At 45.1% G+C, this 19,071-nt stretch overlaps 1 protein-coding gene across 1 annotated transcript in view; it reads left to right on the top strand.

Moving 5' to 3' along the window:
* The window catches only part of LOC119159988 (venom metalloproteinase BumaMPs1-like), a 47,990-nt gene extending 47,478 nt beyond the window's left edge, over positions 1 to 512 (top strand). Inside the window, exon 14 of the mRNA XM_075888392.1 lies at positions 382 to 512. Within this exon, the coding sequence (XP_075744507.1) occupies positions 382 to 414 (33 nt within the window). The 3' untranslated portion in view covers positions 415 to 512. The remainder of the gene's footprint in view (positions 1 to 381) is intronic.
* The last annotated feature ends 18,559 nt before the right edge of the window (positions 513 to 19,071 follow it).

Genomic DNA, 19,071 nt, shown 5'->3' with positions numbered 1-19,071 from the left:
TAATTGATTCATTCATTTGCGTAGTTACCCCTGCAAACTAAATTTACGCTGCAAATAGCTACATATATTCAGAGGCGTAGACTAAGACAGCACTACCCTCACAAAAATTTTTCTAGAAAATTGTTCCTGCATTTGCCTTATCCATGTGCAGTTAAATGCGTAAATATTGACGAAAAGCCGGCAGACATAGTATAGAACGTCATAGAATGTGTGAGACACAGCTTAGCTTGTAAAAGCGTGTAAAAAGATCAGCCATATTTATTCCAATGCTTCACTTTCACTTCAATCTGATACAGAAAATGCTCAAAACTTACTCACATATGCTTTTGTCGTATCAAAGCGCAAAAGTGTGTGACGTTGTCTGGATCTTTTCTTTCCCAGATATGCCGCAACATGGTCTGCGTCAAACCCTAATCAAATAATTTGACATTGCTGGAAGCGCAAACCTACAACTGGCAATGATACAAGTACACTGGACGGGCATATAAGATGGCTTACACCTGGCACTTCATTACGGCGATGTCAACTCACAGTTTAGAATAAAGGTGCTTCGTCCACAAACGAATGTCTTTGAAGCTGGCTATAGTTTCTCACACAGGAAATTTCGGTGAAGCACTTGCTACAGTTGCAACATTGTCTCACATCACGTTTTCATGAGATGACGTCGTCGAATGACATCATAATGAAGTTAGAGATCAGCAATATCTGGTCACACGACAATGTTTGGTGGTACAGGGAGCCCACTGCCTCTTTTGCAGTTCACTATGTCATGGCACCCCCGAATGAGCAACTCTTTGAGGTCAGCATGCGTGCTTTCTTATATGAGGGAGAGCAGGCTGAAGGGCGACGTGATTGTCACCTGGCGAGTGCCGCAGGTAGTGGAACCACACTCGAGCCCATTCCGATGGTGTACGTGAGGTGAGCACCGTATAAGCCCGCGCATATCCACCGCATAAGTCAGGGAGGAGAAGAAGAGAGCGTGTGACGTGGTGGATGTGATGTGAGCATACCAGGTGTTTGCGGTCATCTGGAGGGTTCCAAGTTAGGACATAACTTATTGTCCACTGTCTCAAATGAAACTCTGAGTGGAACCTATTCCTTTACTTTTTAACATACCCTAGCTAGTCGTGTGCTTCTGTCAGGCGACTTAAGTGTTTCCCGCTCGTGCGAAGCCACATAGAAAAAAGAGCGTTCTTGCGATCTCAACTTTAGCGCGCCGCGACGAGCTTGATGTGGCGGGTTTTTGAGATACAATTGCTGTTTAGTTTCACTAATTGTTTGGCATAACTTTATCCCTGTCATATGTTACGTTAAATTCCTTTATCTACTTTATTAGTTTTTTATACTTGTGCCTAACTTTTTGCACAACTCGCCTCGTAGATTAAGAAGGTGGCTGGAGAGAAGACAAATAGTTTTATTCCCAGCCATGTTAGAATAAACATTTCTTTGTGTCATGTACCATGCCGGTAAAACACGTCATCTGAATAGGCCTCTAGCACAATATAATCATTAATTTGCACGGGATTATCGTACGAGTATGAATCAAAACTTGTCGATGCAATTTATTATATAAAACTAATAACGTAATTTCTCCATCCAAGTTATAGTTCAAACATAGAAGGTAAAGACCGTGCACTGACCCGACGTTTCGCGACTTATTCAGTTCCTTTTTCAGGGGTGACTGCTAAGACGGCTCTGAAGCTCGCGGTTTTTCTTCGTGGTGTCGCCTTCTCTGTCGTCCTTCTTTCCACCGTTGTTGCTGCGGTGTTTTCTCAACGGGTTCTGTTGGTTTTCAACTGGTTTTTTTTCAACTGGTGCACAATACACGCACAGACCGTGCATGTATACACCGGGTAATGTTTCACTTGAGCTGTTAGCATTTACAGGACTTGTTTGCATGTGCCAGGGCTCTGAAAACTGTCTTTTTGTGTGACTACCCTCCTTGTCGATTACCCGGGCGTCATCAAAATTGATGCAGTGGTCCATCTTTTCGCGGTGTTCAGTGAAAGCGTTTCGTGCGGCGTTGAGGTTACGACAACGTCGTTTCGATGTGCAGGTCAAGTCACAGCAGACAAAACTCTGACCACCACGGCATAGTCAATGCCGCCCAACTGAATTAAGTTTGGTACATCGTCCACCCAAGTTGAAGTATGACTGTGCTTAAAGTAACATTATAGGATCACTAAAAAGAGACCTACCACCTAAGAGATAGGTTTAGGCAACACAGCTTTAAAGGGCCCGTAAACAGCCTCTAAAAAGACCGTTATCGAGCCCGTTATTCCCTCCTTGCGCTTCCCGTCTTTACGGCACAATACGTGAAGCCAGCAGTTTACTCACTTGACGTCAGGATAAAACAAGCTCTCAATTGGTTGGTATGCGAGAGATATATGTTGTGAATTGCCTCCTACCCTGCTTTGCCATGCAGTCGCAGGCCCCTTCTGCCTTGTCTTGCGCAACCAACGGGCACGATAAAACTGCTTTCATTGCGTTTTCTGCATTTGTGACTGCGCCAGCGGAGATAGAGTGGTGGAAAAGTGCGAAACTGGCTCTACTCATAGTACTGGCATCCCGAAAGTTTTATAAAGTGGCGAGCAGGAAATATCTCTTGTAGAAAGGGTATTAAAGGCGAGAAACATACTACTGTGGCACCCCTCACCACCCCAAAGGCACCCTGAAACATTTCAGGCCTGTTCATCTGTACCGAGCGAGTGACCACCGGCGGCTGTGAAGCCATTGCCATCAGCGCCTTCCGGGCAAAGACAAACCATGCAGCTAGCATAACACTCGCAAGAGCTTACTCTTGCCTTTAGTGTCGGAATTGATTCTGCTTTAAGGAGTCTGTTACGCTCTAGAATATTTCGTGATTTGTCTGCAAGCCTTTTAATATTTCACTTGAAAATAAGAAAATATTGTATGCTATCGAACGTTTGACCAATCTATAAGAGTGAATTTTTATAGCCCAACAGACCAACGAAACAAATAAGGTAAAATTTTATTGTTTCCTACTCGTCAGTTTACCCCCCCCCCCCCTTTTACAGACTTCCCAAAAGATGAACATGAACTGTTTTCATTGAGTAGCGAAATTTCTGCGGTTTCCACTGCTGAGTGAGCGCTTCTGTATACTGTCCTGCTGTTTTTGGTTCAGTGTACTTGCGGTAGTCGTCCTTCAGGATTTCGTGAAACCCCTATGCGAAAGAGATTTGTAGTGAGCTTTCTGCTTCACATCTCCCTCATTGAAAACTTTACAAAAAAGGGAACTCTTTGAAATGTCCATAGGCATCCGAATTCTGTTGTAGAGCAGCAGTGCATATTCGAAATATATTAGACAAAAGTGCTGGCACGACCGGGGAAGAATTATAAAACAGCAGAAAAATCATCAGGGCAGCGGTTTAAGAAGTACTACGCACTACATAAACACCTTCACGACGCCACGCACAGGCCCCTACCTTAAACAACGTGATCGGAGGTTTACAACAAGCCCGCAGTGGGTGCGTGCCGCATTACGTCAAAAGCATTCCACGCTCCGCTTCTGAAGTCGGCTGAGCGGAGCGCTAACGCGCGCCTATTTCATTCTCCCGCCGCTTTGTAGCCAAGCAGTCAGTGTCTCGCAAACACGCTCGACGAAAATGCGAGATGTTTGTCATTCATAGCACTGCCTCGCGACACTAACGTTATCGCGGAGCTGAGCGCGTCAGTGACGTTCAGCGAAAAGTGCCTCGCGTCAAGGCTTACGTTGACGAGGCAAGCGAACACGACCTCATTTTGCACAAAGCACGGTATCTGTTAATACTTCTTTGAAAACAAAATAAAGAATACCTTTGAATGACGGAGAGAATGCATGCGTGGCATCTTGATGAACGGCACACTCTCATTTGAGTTTTTGATGCTGCATAGGCAACAAAACACTCGGGCCTTCGATATCAGCGACTGTTGGGCTTTTAGTATACTGCCGCATTGCGAGAACTTGCAGGTGTACACTAGTGCGCAAAAATTCAGTGAACGAAGCACATCAAATCACCACGCAGCACGTCACAGACACAGAAAAACAGTGCCATCTTCATGCAGCCGCCGAAAAAAGCACCAGCACGCCGCGTCAGGCTTAGCAATACAGCTTTCTCGAACGGCGTCAGCGTGCATGCCTGCTCAGCAGGACACGAGAGTCACATGTTAGTGACGTCAGAAGCCAGGCACAATGTAGCAGGCTTGAATAACTTTTCTAGGTGACGTTTCACTTACTCAAAGATCGGGGAGTTCATTCACGGGCAAAATCTACTTCGCGCTGCTTAATTACTAAAAGCCGATGTACAACATGAGCGCTAAGCGTTCGGCATGTCAAGGCTTCGCGCTTATAGGCTGCATGCTGTTATCTTTTCCTGAGCTGTCGGAAACACACAAAATAAAGTGAAAACAGTTCGGCACGCATGATAGTCACGCAAGACAAGGAAGAATTGATGGGCGGCTGCATAGAAAAGCAGTGAAGGAGATGATTCACATCTTTTTATTTCGTGTATGGGGACCAAACGAAAGCTCGTACGGTCACCAACGTTTTTAACTATATCGTCTGACCACCCACCGCATGCCCTATATATAACAGCGCCTTAGAACGGCTGTAATCTGTTAGAGCAGCAGCGCAAGGGCACTAAGTTCCACAACATTGGCGCTGTAAGGCAACGGAGCACCGGTATGCGGCAGGCGGTTGATGATCGCGCGATATGTTTAAAAGTGTTAGAGGCTGTACTTAATACAAGTCACGGGAATCACTGATGCCGTGATGGATGCTTTCAGACCCTTGAGAGTAAAACATATAGGGAGATGGCACCTGACCACACTGGTGTAAAAAAGTTAAGAGACAGTATCCGGCATCGAAATTTAGTGAAGGACACTTCCATATTGCAAGTGAGGCACTACATATCAATCATCCTAAGCAAAATAAATATGGCCACATTCTTTATCTGGCAACCTAATTTGCATGGAATTCATCTGAATATTTACGAAGTCGGGATTAAGTAACGAAAATGACCACAGGGACAATGGACATCAGAGGACCATCTAGAAACTGACGCCCGAGAGCACCCGAGACCTCAAACCCATAACAACCGCATTTTTCCCAAGTTTTAAGGGAGGAAAGTAGCGAAAGCATTCCAAATGGAAGACATGAAAGGAGAAGCTGAAGTTGTGAATCTACAAGGAGAGCGCAAATCAGAAAGTATATATTACAACTGCCGAATCATTTACTGAAAGTTTTCTAAAATAATTGCGGAAATTCCGGCTTCGAATATAGGAGTGTAATCTGGGAGACAGCGAGAATGAACAAGACAGAATCTAACATGATGCCTCTTAACACAAGGGTGCGTCAGTAGCAATCACATTTGCAAGCACTTGTTGTTTTCCTCCGGATGACTTCATGGTCATCTCCTTCTTGTTCTTCTTCTCTCTAAGAGCGAACCTCAAAGGTCTCAAGAAGACAATATTGACAACCTGCGCACTGTACGCGTTAAGTACAGTTTATGTTGATTGGTTTACTTCATAAACTGGAAATCGCATGGTCACGTTATCTTTACAAGCGTCAACATAGCGCATCTTTTTATATCGGGTGAGTTGCAAAATATTGGTGGTTTTTGTCTTGGCTGTAGACCTGAACATCTCAGCATGACTCTGTGTCCGTGGCGCTGTTTCTGTAATATTTTATTAGGCATTTTTAGGATTTACCTAGCCTATATATTTTGAAAAAATGAAACGAATCTATGTATTTGTAGTGCCAGTGGAAGTATATCTCTAATTATTTGTTTTGCCGTATAACTATAAACGTTACTCAGTTTCTGAATATGTCATTTTTTCTCCAATCAGATCTCTATGTGCTCATGTTTACATTTCTATAAACTATCGGTTTCATCCCAGTATTCGACAGTGGGTACGAGCCACTATTAGGAAGTGAGCTAGTGAACATACAAGTAAGTGGCCGATCTTCAACGTCGCAAGTGCTCGATAAAGCACTCGCTACTGAATCATCTTATTTTAGTCGACTTGAATACAGCCGGGACATTGTCAAACGTGGCCGAGTGCATCGCCGAAAATTCGAGGCGATGCACACCGACCGCGCACCGCTCCTGGATGAAGTCGAGCCGTGTGACGGCGAAAGAACTGAGGGTGACGTCCGGCGGGCGTCCGTGCCTGCTTCACCAGAGGCAGCCACGGCGTCTCGTGAAAGCGCAAACGCTGATGTCACTCAGGTCGCACCTGGCATTGCTGATTACCAGTGCCCGCGTGACAGTACAGCCACTGGATCCAGCACAGACTACGTTCTTCTGGACGCGCCAAGCCCCTCTTCTCAATCTGTGGTTAATCTCATTGAAGCAGCAGGCAGGTTAGTAATCGCAATTTTTCTGTCATGTCGGAAGAACGTTGAGTGGCCTTTACATCAGCGCGAAATTTGCTGTCATTAATATTTTTTTCGCGAGATTCTAACGCACCATTTCAATGGTCTCCATAGCTGCTTTTGCTATGCTACAAATCGCTCCTAATGAAGCAATAATGTAAAAAAACATTAAACACGAGGTATTCAAGCTCACCAACTCAATTAACGTGCGGACTGACCAATGAAGTCCAATGATCACAGGCTGAATTCACCGCAGTTTATTGCGATAGCAATTTTACAGACACCCTCAGTGGGCTCTTGCCATCGCCGTCGGTGCGGCCGTCATTTTCCATATAAATTCCAAGTCGATCACATCAGCCCGCGCAATAGACAGCCTACGCGCAATTTAAAGCACGCAATTGCTGCGCACGAAAGCAGCTGAGACAGAGACGAAACGAGCCGGCTACCTCCGTTGCACGAAGGGTTCGAGAGATAACATTTCCCCGCGTGAGAAGCCTGCATTCATGGGCTCTTCAAGCGGAGGAAGAACAAGAACTGAAATGTGCTACCTGCTTAGGTATGCAGTGAGGGAGCTTTACTCATAGGAGCGATAAGGAAGTGATCATTGTTGTTCAGATGTATTTATTCACATTTCATGCCCTTGGACAGCTGCTGTAAATGTAAGGGGGAGATACGGGTTCAAATGAAAGAAAAAAAAAAGCCACTCGCTTCTTCCCTCGTGGGAAACTCGAGTACGTGCGTCCCAGAGTGGTGGGGTATTGCAAAAATGCTGAGTAATTGGGTATGGTTTGGGAATGCCTAATTCTGATTTCGTCTTTAATATTCCTATTTAATGAATGAAGGAGAAAAGTTGCAGTGGGAGACTGGTGGGATACTGATGTTGGGTTGTGAACCACTACTAGGGGAAAGTACTCGTGCTTCCATCGCATTTACTTGAGTCAACTAAAACGTCAAGTCAAGCGAAAGCCAAGTAAAGACGCCCTTGATTGAATTCTGAACGCACGATTCAGTGTCTACAGATAGGGGGTGGCCAGTGAATGGTTGTGCAGAGCGAGCAGTCGGTTTTTAGATGCGAAGGAGCTCTTTGACTCGCGTTTTTAACGCCATGCGTACGTGAGTCCGTACGAACACGCCTCAACACGAACAGCAACGCGTTCCCCTCGCCGCAGGCATGGGAGCGTTGCCAAGAAGGTTCCGCCGCACCTGCACGTGGGCGTCACGCTCCCCTCTCACGCTTCCTTTACAGGTGCGCACTGACATCACTCTCTTTCTCACCCGAAGAGCGCTCACCTTAGCGCCTGCAGCTGCAGGTTTCTCCGCCCACTCTTGCCCCGCCGCGGTGGTCTAGTGGCTAAGGTACTCGGCTGCTGACCCGCAGGTCGCGGGTTCGAATCCCGGCTGCGGCGGCTGCATTTCCGATGGAGGCGGAAATGTTGTAGGCCCGTGTGCTCAGATTTGGGTGCACGTTAAAGAACCCCAGGTGGTCAAAATTTCCGGAGCCCTCCACTACGGCGTCTCTCATAATCATATGGTGGTTTTGGGACGTTAAACCCCACATATCAATCAATCAATCCTCCGCCCACTCGCAACACACAATTTTCTTTCTTCCCCTTTTCCACCACCCACAATGCTCGACTGCATGTCGAATGGAAAAACTTTTCTGACTTCTTTATCTACGACGAAGTTTAAACGATACTCAACCCGCCTCCAGTGTTTTTAAATTTCAAAGAAACGTTTACTCGGGTAAACGCTACTACAGGTTTCACTTAAAAACGTTCTCCTAGCGCCTGCGTCGACGCCCGTTTAACCGGGTCAACGCCATGCGCACCGCTGCAGCTTCGCATCTTATTAGACTTTCATTACATGACACGCATGTCATTCGCACCGGTCATATACCTCCGTCATTCACTGACATCGCATAAGACCAAATTTGATATATGTCAAGCTAGCGAAACGGCTGCGAGCTCACTGTGAGCGTCGCATGTAAGCATGATGTTACATGACACTTATGTCATGATTTCCACGTTAGGGTCTTTCACTTGAGTTTGCCATGAAGTCATATCGTACCACACTGCAGTGTTGCAACACGTCATGTGAACGAAACCACCGCAAGAGGAGCGAGACAATGAAATGTGAATCATGGCACTCATGGCATACATGTCATCATTTTCGTGTTATGACTGGTCACTTATACTCGTTATACAGTTATGTTATGCCATAGAAATTGTGGTATCGATTCCAGTATCAAAATGGCAAGAAGAGCTGAATAGCAAGGCGGCTAAATTGATAAACGCGCCTAATGTCACCGAAGCTTGCTAAGAAACGCTTTGCATAAAAAAAACAACACAGGACGTGAAAACATCAATGTGCATGGGTGCTGACAAATGGAAACCAGTTCTGGAATAATTAGGCTGAACAGTGGAAGTGCCTGATGTTCGGATAGGACGACCTGTCTTTGACAAAGGCACATTGTCATCCTTGGCGTGTCAGCTTTATGGGGGTTAGTAGTGACGTCATCTTCTGTTGGTGGCACGTGTCCCTGTGGTAATCGTGCCACCACCGGGAGGGAAAACCACTACTGACTCCCGTAAAACCAACACGCCAAGAATAACAAGGCACCTTTGAGAAAGATAGGCCCTTCTATTGAAACATCAGAAGCACTTCCACTGTTTACCCTAGCTATCTCCGCACACGAGAACGACGCAACAACGAGTTGGTAGCAGCGCTTGTTCCTTGAGTGTCTTTCTGAAGTGCAATGTTTTTTTCTTGCGATAAGTAATTCTCGTCAGTATTTTAGACAAACATGTTACATTTACCATCATGCAGTTACCTTTACCAGGCAGACTCAAAAGTTTATTGAAGCTCATAAATGAACAAAAACAATAATAGGAAACGTATAACCAATCTAGTTCGAATGCAGAGCACAACTGCAGTGGTGATTAGGGTGAAAGCCATATCAAGTGAAGATATTTTCAAATCAGGTGAGACATCACGACATGATGGCGTTATCACAAATCCTGCAAATTATGAAAAGCCAGTGTAATACAAGCCGGTCAAAAACATAACACGAAAGGGCGTGCGCGTGGGCTGTCGGAGTTCTAGAAGTTCTGCGACGTCAAAGAAACATGGCGTCATCACTGACGTCATCATAGCGTGATAACATGCTGTCACCTAGTGTTGTCATCAAATGACATGTCACTCAGCCACGGACGGGAGATTGCGGATCGCTGAATCACAGGAGGCGCAGAAAGCTTTGAAAGGAAGGGGAGGAATGAATGGATCTGACCGGGAGGAACGCGAAGCAGAAGATCGAAGATTTTTCGCTCCCCTGCTCTGCCTCATTCAGCATAACGTGCGCAGGTGATCGAGCATCTCTAGCGAGCCCTCCTCAGGATCGGCGTGGCAGATGCCCGCACCTCTGCTCCCTCTCGCGGCACTCACCGTTATTGCTGCTCATCACGCTGCTCAACCTGACAGTGCTGCTCTTGGTGTTCTTGTTTTGGCGCCAAAATGTCACCGAGAACAAGTCGAAGGGTCCTCGGATGAGCAACTGACTGAGAAGACCCTTGGAGTATAGACATCTCGATAGACACCTCTGCATACAGGGGTGCGTTTACAACGAACCGGTCTAATCGGCGTGTTTACCACGGCCTCTTCTTGTGCACAAACTACGATTTACTTTAGCAGATTTGATTAAAAGGGCAAGCAGTTCGTAAAACCACGAACATTGTACTTTTCTAAACGTATAAGCTGATTATTACTGCGGTAAAAGTTACACGAAAATGGCGCATCGAAGTTTGCTTACTGCCCCACCGCGGTGGTCTAGTGGCTAAGGTACTCGGCTGCTGACCCGCAGGTTGCGGAATGGAATCCCAGCTGTGGCGGCTGCATTTCCGATGGAGGCGGAAATGTTTTAGGCCCGTATGCTCAGATTCGGGTGCCCCAGGTGGTCGAAGTATCCGAAGACCTCCACTACGACGTCTCTCATAATCATATGGTGGTTTAGAAACCTCAAACCCTACATATTAATCAATCAAATCATACTTACTTACTAGTAAAAAAAATCATTCCGAAATTCTGTAGAAAGAAGAAGAATGACGCTGTCTTCCCTGCAGGTAGAACCACTGGAGGCAGCCTCTGGGTTATGAAAATTTCTTCCATATTATTTGAAAGTACCAATAATGCGCAGTCAGTGTGTTGCGCAGAAACAAAAAACAGAAAGCGGATGAATATCTGCGATGAAATAGCAGGAAAATTACGGCGCTAACCGAGCACACTCGAATAATCGGCAGCGGAGCTCTCATCGGGGGCTGTGGGTGAGCCACGGAGTGGGTGAGCTTGGTTGCTTTCTTTCTTTCTTTCGTTCTTTCTTTCTTTCTTTCTTTCTTTCTTTCTTTCTTTCTTTCTTTCTTTCTTTCTTTCCTTCTTTCTTTCTCTCTTTCTTTCTTTCTTTTTTCTTTCTTCTGTGCGATGTCACTTCCCTGCGGCGTTTAGATTTGTTCTTGTCTGCCCATGTGGTCGTCGCATCTGTACGAGCATACGTCAGTACGTGATGAGAGAATCTCAGTATTCTCTCCTAATTACACGAGTCCTCTTAAGATACCTCAATGCGATATTTAAGGTGTGTCTGTCTGTGAATGTCTGTCCAATGATTAAGCCACCCGGCGACATTCAAGGCCGTGCTCAAAGCCCAATCATCTTGATCTGGTGGCTGCGTTCTCACTTACGAGTATTGTCGATCAACTAAGGCGCAACATACGTAAGTGTTAGGCAGTGTGTCTTTTAACACGGCAGCGCTAAAGAGCTTGTTTCGCAAGAATGTTGGCGTTGGTGTCGACGTCGTTGGTTGTAAGTAAAAAATTATCCTATGCGTGACTGCAAAAATTGAGTACGGTGAAAATAAAATCCGGGATCGAGGTGAGGACTGAACTAGGGTCATTTGGAACCGAGTGGGAATCGAGCTCGGGTCGTTTGCATGGCAAGCGGACGTTGTACTACACGGCCGCGCATCTGCTCGTAATACAGCGTAAGCAACGGCTTCTGCTTGGAAATGCGGTGAAAGTAGCTTTCATACTTTACAAAGACACGCGTCCTTCATACGTGCTCCCCAATGCGACATAAACTATTGCAGTAATAATGCGTGGTACAAATGCTCATTGCCAGCGGGCGTCAGAACTTAGGATTATCATAATGGCTTCGTGATTTAAAGCTGGGCTCCCAACAACAAAAGGCACACACGCAACGGCAACTATTCACTCGAGGCCGCGTAGAAGGGTCATAGAAAAGGTTTCATGCACTAAGTGTTCGAAGCATGCACTACGAAGATAAACGCTATCGCCTTCAACTCCAAAAGGCGAAGCTTGAGGGTTCCCATGTAGTTTTGTTTAGATAATGCATTTATATGTAATTTTGAAGCCCGAAATGTTTCTTGCACTGCGCTGATATGCGACGCAATGAACGAAGAAGCCGATGTTTTCTACGCTTCGCTAAAAAAATTCCAGAGGGTATAACTAGAACGTCCTAGTTCCACCACCTACCAGTGCCTTCGCGTTCTAAAGAACCTTTCGTCTTCACATATACTGACAAAGAACGCTGATGTCAACGGTAGACCTGCGCAGAACGCGTAGCACAATCACGGCAAGAGCTTCAACAATGACCTCTATAGAACATTTTTAAACACTCTTAGGGCAACTAATGCAAGTGCGCTTGCTTGGCACCCACTACGCTGTATATCACTATAATTTTGTGAAATAAGCGGGTACCTATGGCGCGATTGTCCCTGATTTCGCTAATAAGCGACAAACCCATACACATCTGTAAAGCAGTATGTGCCCTTTCTGCATGTGGTGGCTCATGGCAATCAATAATAATGCGTGAGCACTTTGAAATGAGTTGAGAACTCTAAACCACCCACTCGCATTGAGTGACGCAAGGTCACTATTTGGCTCTGCTGCCTCTCCGTATTGCATATGCTATCGTAAATCCTTGGGAGTGAATAAAGTACACTTGCGAGGTAGCCACTATGGTATACAAATCGCAGTAATTGATTTCCAGTTGAGAACTGCCCACTGTACCGTAATTGAGAACAGTGCCGCGAAGAAGTACACAGATGGCAACATATAACGACGGGACACAGAGCACGCTTTTTTGCGCTTATGTTCTGAACTATTCTATACTGACAAGACCAGCAGTCTGTCCTTATGATCAGCGTGCCTTGCACTGTAATAATTAGGGAAAGCATTGTACCTTCATCAATTTACGGAGTTTAATGTCCAAGAAACCAGATGTGATTGTCAGACGTCGCAATGCAGGCCTCCAGAAATTTCGATGACTACATCATCTTCAGCATGAACCTAAAGCTAAGTACACCGACCTTTTTACCACCATCGAAAATGCTGCCACCGTGGCTGGGATTCGATACTGCAGCCCCACTACACACCTCTATTCTAATATGACGATGTGTACATTGTTGATGCTGTGGATGATGAATACGTGAGCTTTATTAGGGCGTCCTGAACGCGCTTTAGCACGTTGCGGGCAGCTCCCACGTGGGAACCGAAAGACTAACCCCCGTATTCACAAACGCTCCTCGACTCGACTTTCACCCTTCACTTGACAGAGTTGAGCACTGCGTCACCACTCGGCTGAAAATGACGCTGTGCCACTGAAGAATCGCAGCAGACTATCGCTGATATGCATTGACTTGCCGTGCCTAGAGATGGTGCTCCTATCGGCTTCCTCAAGTGAAGGCGAAGCGTTGAGTGAAGGGAGGTTCTAGAATACGGGGGTAAGTCTCTCTGCTGTGTCGCGTGCCTGTTGGACAGCACATAACTGTTGTTCGAGTCCACAGCTGGTAATAGCACCCTTCCATTTGGACAGCGTGATGACTTCACCACAGTGTAGTGACTATGAAGAATTTTGGTGAAATTATGTAAAGGGCTCGAAGCATTCAACGACCTACCCATTACGTAATTCACATTGTGTCATGCTTGACTTTTTATTTTATTTTACCCTTATACGTGTTAATGAAATTCTTTCTTCACCATGAAGCTTGTATGGGGTCGGTTTGTTGGCACGTTTGTGGTGAGTATAGCCTGCCACACAGAGAGCCATGGTTTTAAATCCCATACTACCTTCAGTAATTTTTATTTATACCATTTTTTTTTGCGGGATAGTGGTTACGCACACTGGCGGAAGACTACAGTGACAAAGAAACGGCTGCTGTTGTGATCTCATAAGAGCTTCCTCTTTTAAACTTGTGTAGTAACTGCTTAATTGAACGCATAAAAATGGGCATTTATAACGCCTAAATTGATATGAACTGTACCTGTTCCTAGCCTATGCAGGGACACGGTGCTACCGTGATTTTTGCGGTAACAGATTCTCGTAGATGGGAAGGATAGATTAGGAAAATAAGATCCGCAGTTTTACATCCAGAGCGAAGCAATGAATGTGATTGCGGCGAAATGAAATGTTGTACAAGGCAAAACTGGCAAACGCTTTCATCTCGCGCAGCTCTAAAAAATCCTCATGTAAAAGAATATTACTGCTTTAAAGAGCAAAACGGTTGTCGTGCTATCTATTGTATAAACGCGAACTAAGGTTTCTACAAGTTCAAGAGACGTCTGCTAATGCCTGCCGAATGATAGGGCACCCGACGTCATCCTTTTCATCCAAGTTTGCAGTTTTTGCATAAGCGACGCCACCCCTTCACGGACATTCCTTCATGCTACTGCGGCCGATGGAGCACGCCAGGACGTTGCATTTCTGCTCGAGCTGTGCCCGCCAGCCTCCTTCGTAAGCTTTCAGTAGCGCATCAACGCATAGCGTGATGTTATCGCTTCGAACGTACTATGACGATGACAGCCAAGCAGCGTCACCAGTGCCAGCATTGTCCCGATTGAAAGTGAAGTGCTATAACGCATCACATACCACACGATGGCGAGGCATATCCTACACGCATCAAGATAAGTGTGCAGCTTGCCGCATGTGAAGGACTGCAGTAGAGATGTCACGAGTGCTGCTGCGCTCTGGTAATGTGTTTTTTTTTTAATCCTTCGTATGTGCCATGCTGAACGTGTATACAAATTAGTAAACTTACCGTTTCACCCACCTTCCAGCGTTATTCTTTAATATTTCCTAATTGAAGCTGCGCACTCGAATTAAGTGTAGCTTTATTTCACTTAAGTTGCACCTTTTAATATGTTCTCTGCCTTTGACCGGGACATAGAGATATTTATATCATTCATAGTCGTTGCTGCTTCGAGCTTTAGTCATTGCTCAACAACCCGTCCTCAGGAGTTTGAATATCCAGTGCATCACGGCACTGGTAACATCACCATCTTCGAAAAGCAACTCCTCGCTGCTGCGAAGGCAAACCTGCAAACATCAATGAATTCTTTGCAGCTAAGCAATATGTAACAACTAAATCAATCTCATGGGAAGCACGCATAAAAAACATCGCCTCATCAGATAAAGCACAGGAGTCTGTATCGCAGAAAATTACTTTTGAAAGTTTTTACTTTCATTTATGGGCGATCAAGGAGATATTTGTTTAGTTCTAACAGGTTCTACATATATTATGTGCCAGTGTGTCTCCCGTAAGCTTGTTTGTATATGCATGCTTATGAGCTGTACGTACAATAAGTAGTTTGCAACATCCCATCCCATGCTATTATTGCAAGTTAGTTTTTATATATTATCACCATTTTAGTTTATAATATTAGGTATGAACTTGTTTAAAGCCCCTCGTTGTATGAATGTCACCTTCAAGCTCATCCAACGTCAGCGCCGGCATAATAGATTTAGTGAATTGGTAGTGCAATGCGTTTGTCAAAACGAACAGTGTTTCAAGGTGAGCCTTTCAGGCCTCTACCGTCAGCTGTACTGGCTGCATTCAAGTTGACCGTGTGAACGCGCTTAAAGTACCGAGGGCGCTGATGTGCACTGACAGCTATTTTTCGTGTTGTCTTGGAACCCACTGATTCACTTGTCATTGCCTTGCAGCCGAACCATATAGATTTCTCGTGGTATGTGCCTAAATCTATACACGCAATAAAGTTAAACCTCTTCAAGCCAATTGTCTTTTGCTAAAGCGACCCATCTGGAGATACCACTCTGTGAACTTGGCAGATATTGTTTGATGTGGCATGCTCATGAAACAGTGCGGTGGTCACCGAAGATGAATATGATGAGTAAACGTGAAGCGCTAGCACAAGGAATTCATCAGCCATGATGTGTGGCTAACAATCCGCTGTGTAAATAAATCTACATCTCGCATCCGTTCCATCGCGCTAGTGTGGGCCAAACTAGCGCTAGTGTGGGCCCCGACGAAACTCGGGCCCTACCTGTACGGTCAAACTTTTTCCGTGGTCACAGATCATCACGCTCTCTGTTGGCTTCCATCACTGAAAGACCCATCAGGACGTCTGAGTCGCTGGGCACTACGTCTCCTACAACACTCGTTTGTGGTACTTTACATGTCGGGACGAGTTCACACAGACGCAGGCTGTTTGTCACGTCATCTAATTTAAGAGCACGAACTACACGACTTCGACTGGAACACCTGCATTCTCTCCATTCACGCTTTGGTCGACATCGCCACCGAAAAGCGACGGGAGCCATCGTTAGCGGCCTTTATGTACTGTCTAACACCCCTATCGTCAGGTCCAACAAGTATGTTTGAGATGCACGAAATTCTGTACCACTGTAGCTTCAACGCTTAATGACCCGGGCCTACTTCTAGCGCTACCCCATCATCCGCGCAACAGCGCTCTGGAACAACACCATAATTTGCCAACTGTCAGTCACCTTGGTGTCTCTCGTGCATACGATCATATACGACATCATTTTTTTTAGCCCGGCATGTACCAAACTGTGGTTCGTCACATCGCTTCTTAGGCTCCATGGGGTTGAAATTTCCGGAGCCCTTCACTATATGGCGTCTTTATATTCATATGGTGGATTTGGGACGTTAAACCTCAACAATTATTATTATTATTATTATTATTATCTTCTCAGGCCAGCTGGGATTAGGAAGTGTGTAGGATGTACGCAAACGGTCTAGCAAAAGTGGGGAGTCCTTCGGGCTACTCGACTCGGATGGCGTCGAAGTGCATGCCATCACTGACTGTTTTGCCATGCATTTGTTATCCGTTAATAAAGCCTCAGACTCTAGTACTCAGATAGTACAACAACCCAAGGCAGTTAGCACATGTAGTGGTCTAGCGCAGGATAAAATGCTTATCTGCATTAAACGCTTAAAACCACCCTTATCGTGTGGCCCACATGGCATCCTTTCCGCCATACCAAAGGCTTATAGTAGTATACTTGCACCAGTACTGACTACAATATTTAGCTACTGCCTGAACGCTTCCACATTTTCTAGAATGTGGAAAACTGCACGTGTTTTCCAGCATTTAGGTCGGGCTGCAAAACTGATGTTTTCGAATTATCGCCTGATTTCTCCACTGTGTGCCGCATCGAAGACGCTTGAGCTAGCTTTCACAACGCATTTTATGTTAGCGTGAATAATTCACTGGTTCTTAGTCAGCACGGTTTTCTCTTTGGCCACTCAGCTACCACAAATACTGCTAGTTTCATGACGCAAATATCTGCACCTATTTCTAAGAGAGGACAGCTAGACGTAGTCCACTGTGACCTGAGCAAGGCTTTTGACGTAGTTATCCATTCATTGTTTTTTATTAAACTTGCAAACTTTGATGCTGACTCGTCTCTTGTGAATCTGCTGCACAACTATCTGTTTAATAGGTCATGTTATGTTGCCGTAAATGGCCAAATATCTTTCTTGTACAAAGTGACCAGTGGAGTAGCTCAAAGGGTCGGTATTAGCTCCACTCGTATTTTTAATTTACGTTGACGATTTCTCTTTTGCAATTCGTTATTCCTCTTTTCATTTGTGACCTGATCACATCATGATATTTAAGGAAATTCATTCAGATAACCACTGTCGCTTCCTGCAGTAAGATTTGTGTTGTTCCTTTGAATAGTGTGGTAACAATGACTTTTCCCGTAATACCTCAAAGACCAAGTTCATCAGTATATCTCGCAAAACATCTATCGTGTCATTTTTCACACTCTGTAAGTACCATGTCATTTTGTAGAGTTTATCAAATGAAATATCTTGATGTTCTTTTTGATCGTATGCTCATTTTTTTTGCGCCCACTAAGCGTACTGCCACGCGAGGCCTTCATTCTCTCGGCTGAGCTTGCAGAATCTTCCAAGAATTAAGTTCTCCTACAGCCTTCCAGAAATTGTGCACCGTACTATGTCTTCCTCAACTTCAGAATGCATTAGTGACCTTAAATGGCATCACTAAATTGGACAGTGACGCCATTGAGCGAGTCAAGAAACAAATGTATAAGCATTGACAACTATTATTTCGCTATGAATGGCTCTGTACCTCGTTCTAACACTGCCAGATGTTTATCATTTCCATCACTTCACTGCGGACGAATTCACACTCACCCCTATTTTTTTACAAACGAGTTCATGGTATGATATTCTGTGCTTTGCTTCTCAGTTGTGTAAATTTTGGAATTCCGCGTAAATTCACCTGCTAACTGCTTTCAGCACTCTACCGCTAACAGAATTCAATGTCTATATAGTGTAAACTTTCATGATCTTGATGGTTTTCAGAGTCCACTGTCATTGTTTTATCTCAGCTTTGCACTTTCTTAAGATAGTTTTTCATAACTCAGATTCTTCTCTTTTCCGTTTTTCAGGAAGTGTTGCACACAGTTGTTAAGTGACTTATTTTTCACTGCCATTCCATGATTCTCGTCTTGTATTTTATTTTTCTCATTTTGCACTGATTTCTTTTTGTCTGTGTGTTGGCGCACTTTTTATTTATTATTTTCTGTAGATTCCAATTGATTGCCTATCTTTATTGTTTTATTTTTGCCTGCGGCTTCACAAAGCCCTTCTGGTTGCTCCGGGGCACGTTAAATGAATTATTGATCGATTGATTGATCGATTGATTGATTGATTGATTGATTGATTGATTATTTGATTGTTACATCGCTTCTTGTGACTACTTCCAAGGCCGAAAGCGCCCCTCTGTGCTTTCTTTTCGCCAGGACCACCTGGGAAGGCGAGGAAGAAGAAGTGCGTTCGGGCATAATTCTGCCTTGAACAACTTTCGTTTTTTCTTAAACTGTCAGAATTCCTGACTTTCTCTGAACAAGCGGAACGGAGGACGTCACCCCGCGGGATGGGGGACCATCCATCCAACGAGACAGCGGGCCCTAGCCGTTTGCATAAGGATGGACCGAATGTGGGTGACCGCGTTGGCGCATCTGCTCCTTGTGATGATTCTACCGAGAGCTCATCAGTGGAAGAGATGGAATCGGAAGCCGACTTCAGGACATTCCATACTCGCCAGTTGAAAAGGAAGCTTCGCAGGACGTCAACGGCGGAGCCACAACCGGCGCTAGACAAAGGCAAGCGATGTTTCACCATCTCGTATGTACCCATCTCTACATCAGGCAACCTGAACTCACTAAACAGGCAGTCATTTACAAATTATTTCGAGCAAGTTGCACCTGCTCAAGTGAATGAAATTCACACAAATAGCAGGAAAAACATATTCTCAGTTGATGTGACAAACAAAACCATTCTTGACAGACCGAAGGCCGTCACGCAGCTCGGAAGTATTTCAGTTCGCGCGTTTCTC

The sequence above is a fragment of the Rhipicephalus microplus genome, chromosome 3, assembly GCF_043290135.1.
Source record: "Rhipicephalus microplus isolate Deutch F79 chromosome 3, USDA_Rmic, whole genome shotgun sequence".
In the NCBI taxonomy this organism is placed as follows: Eukaryota; Metazoa; Arthropoda; class Arachnida; order Ixodida; family Ixodidae; genus Rhipicephalus; species Rhipicephalus microplus.
The sequence above is the reverse complement of the archived record's forward strand: the minus strand, read 5'-3'. Positions and strand labels throughout refer to the sequence as shown.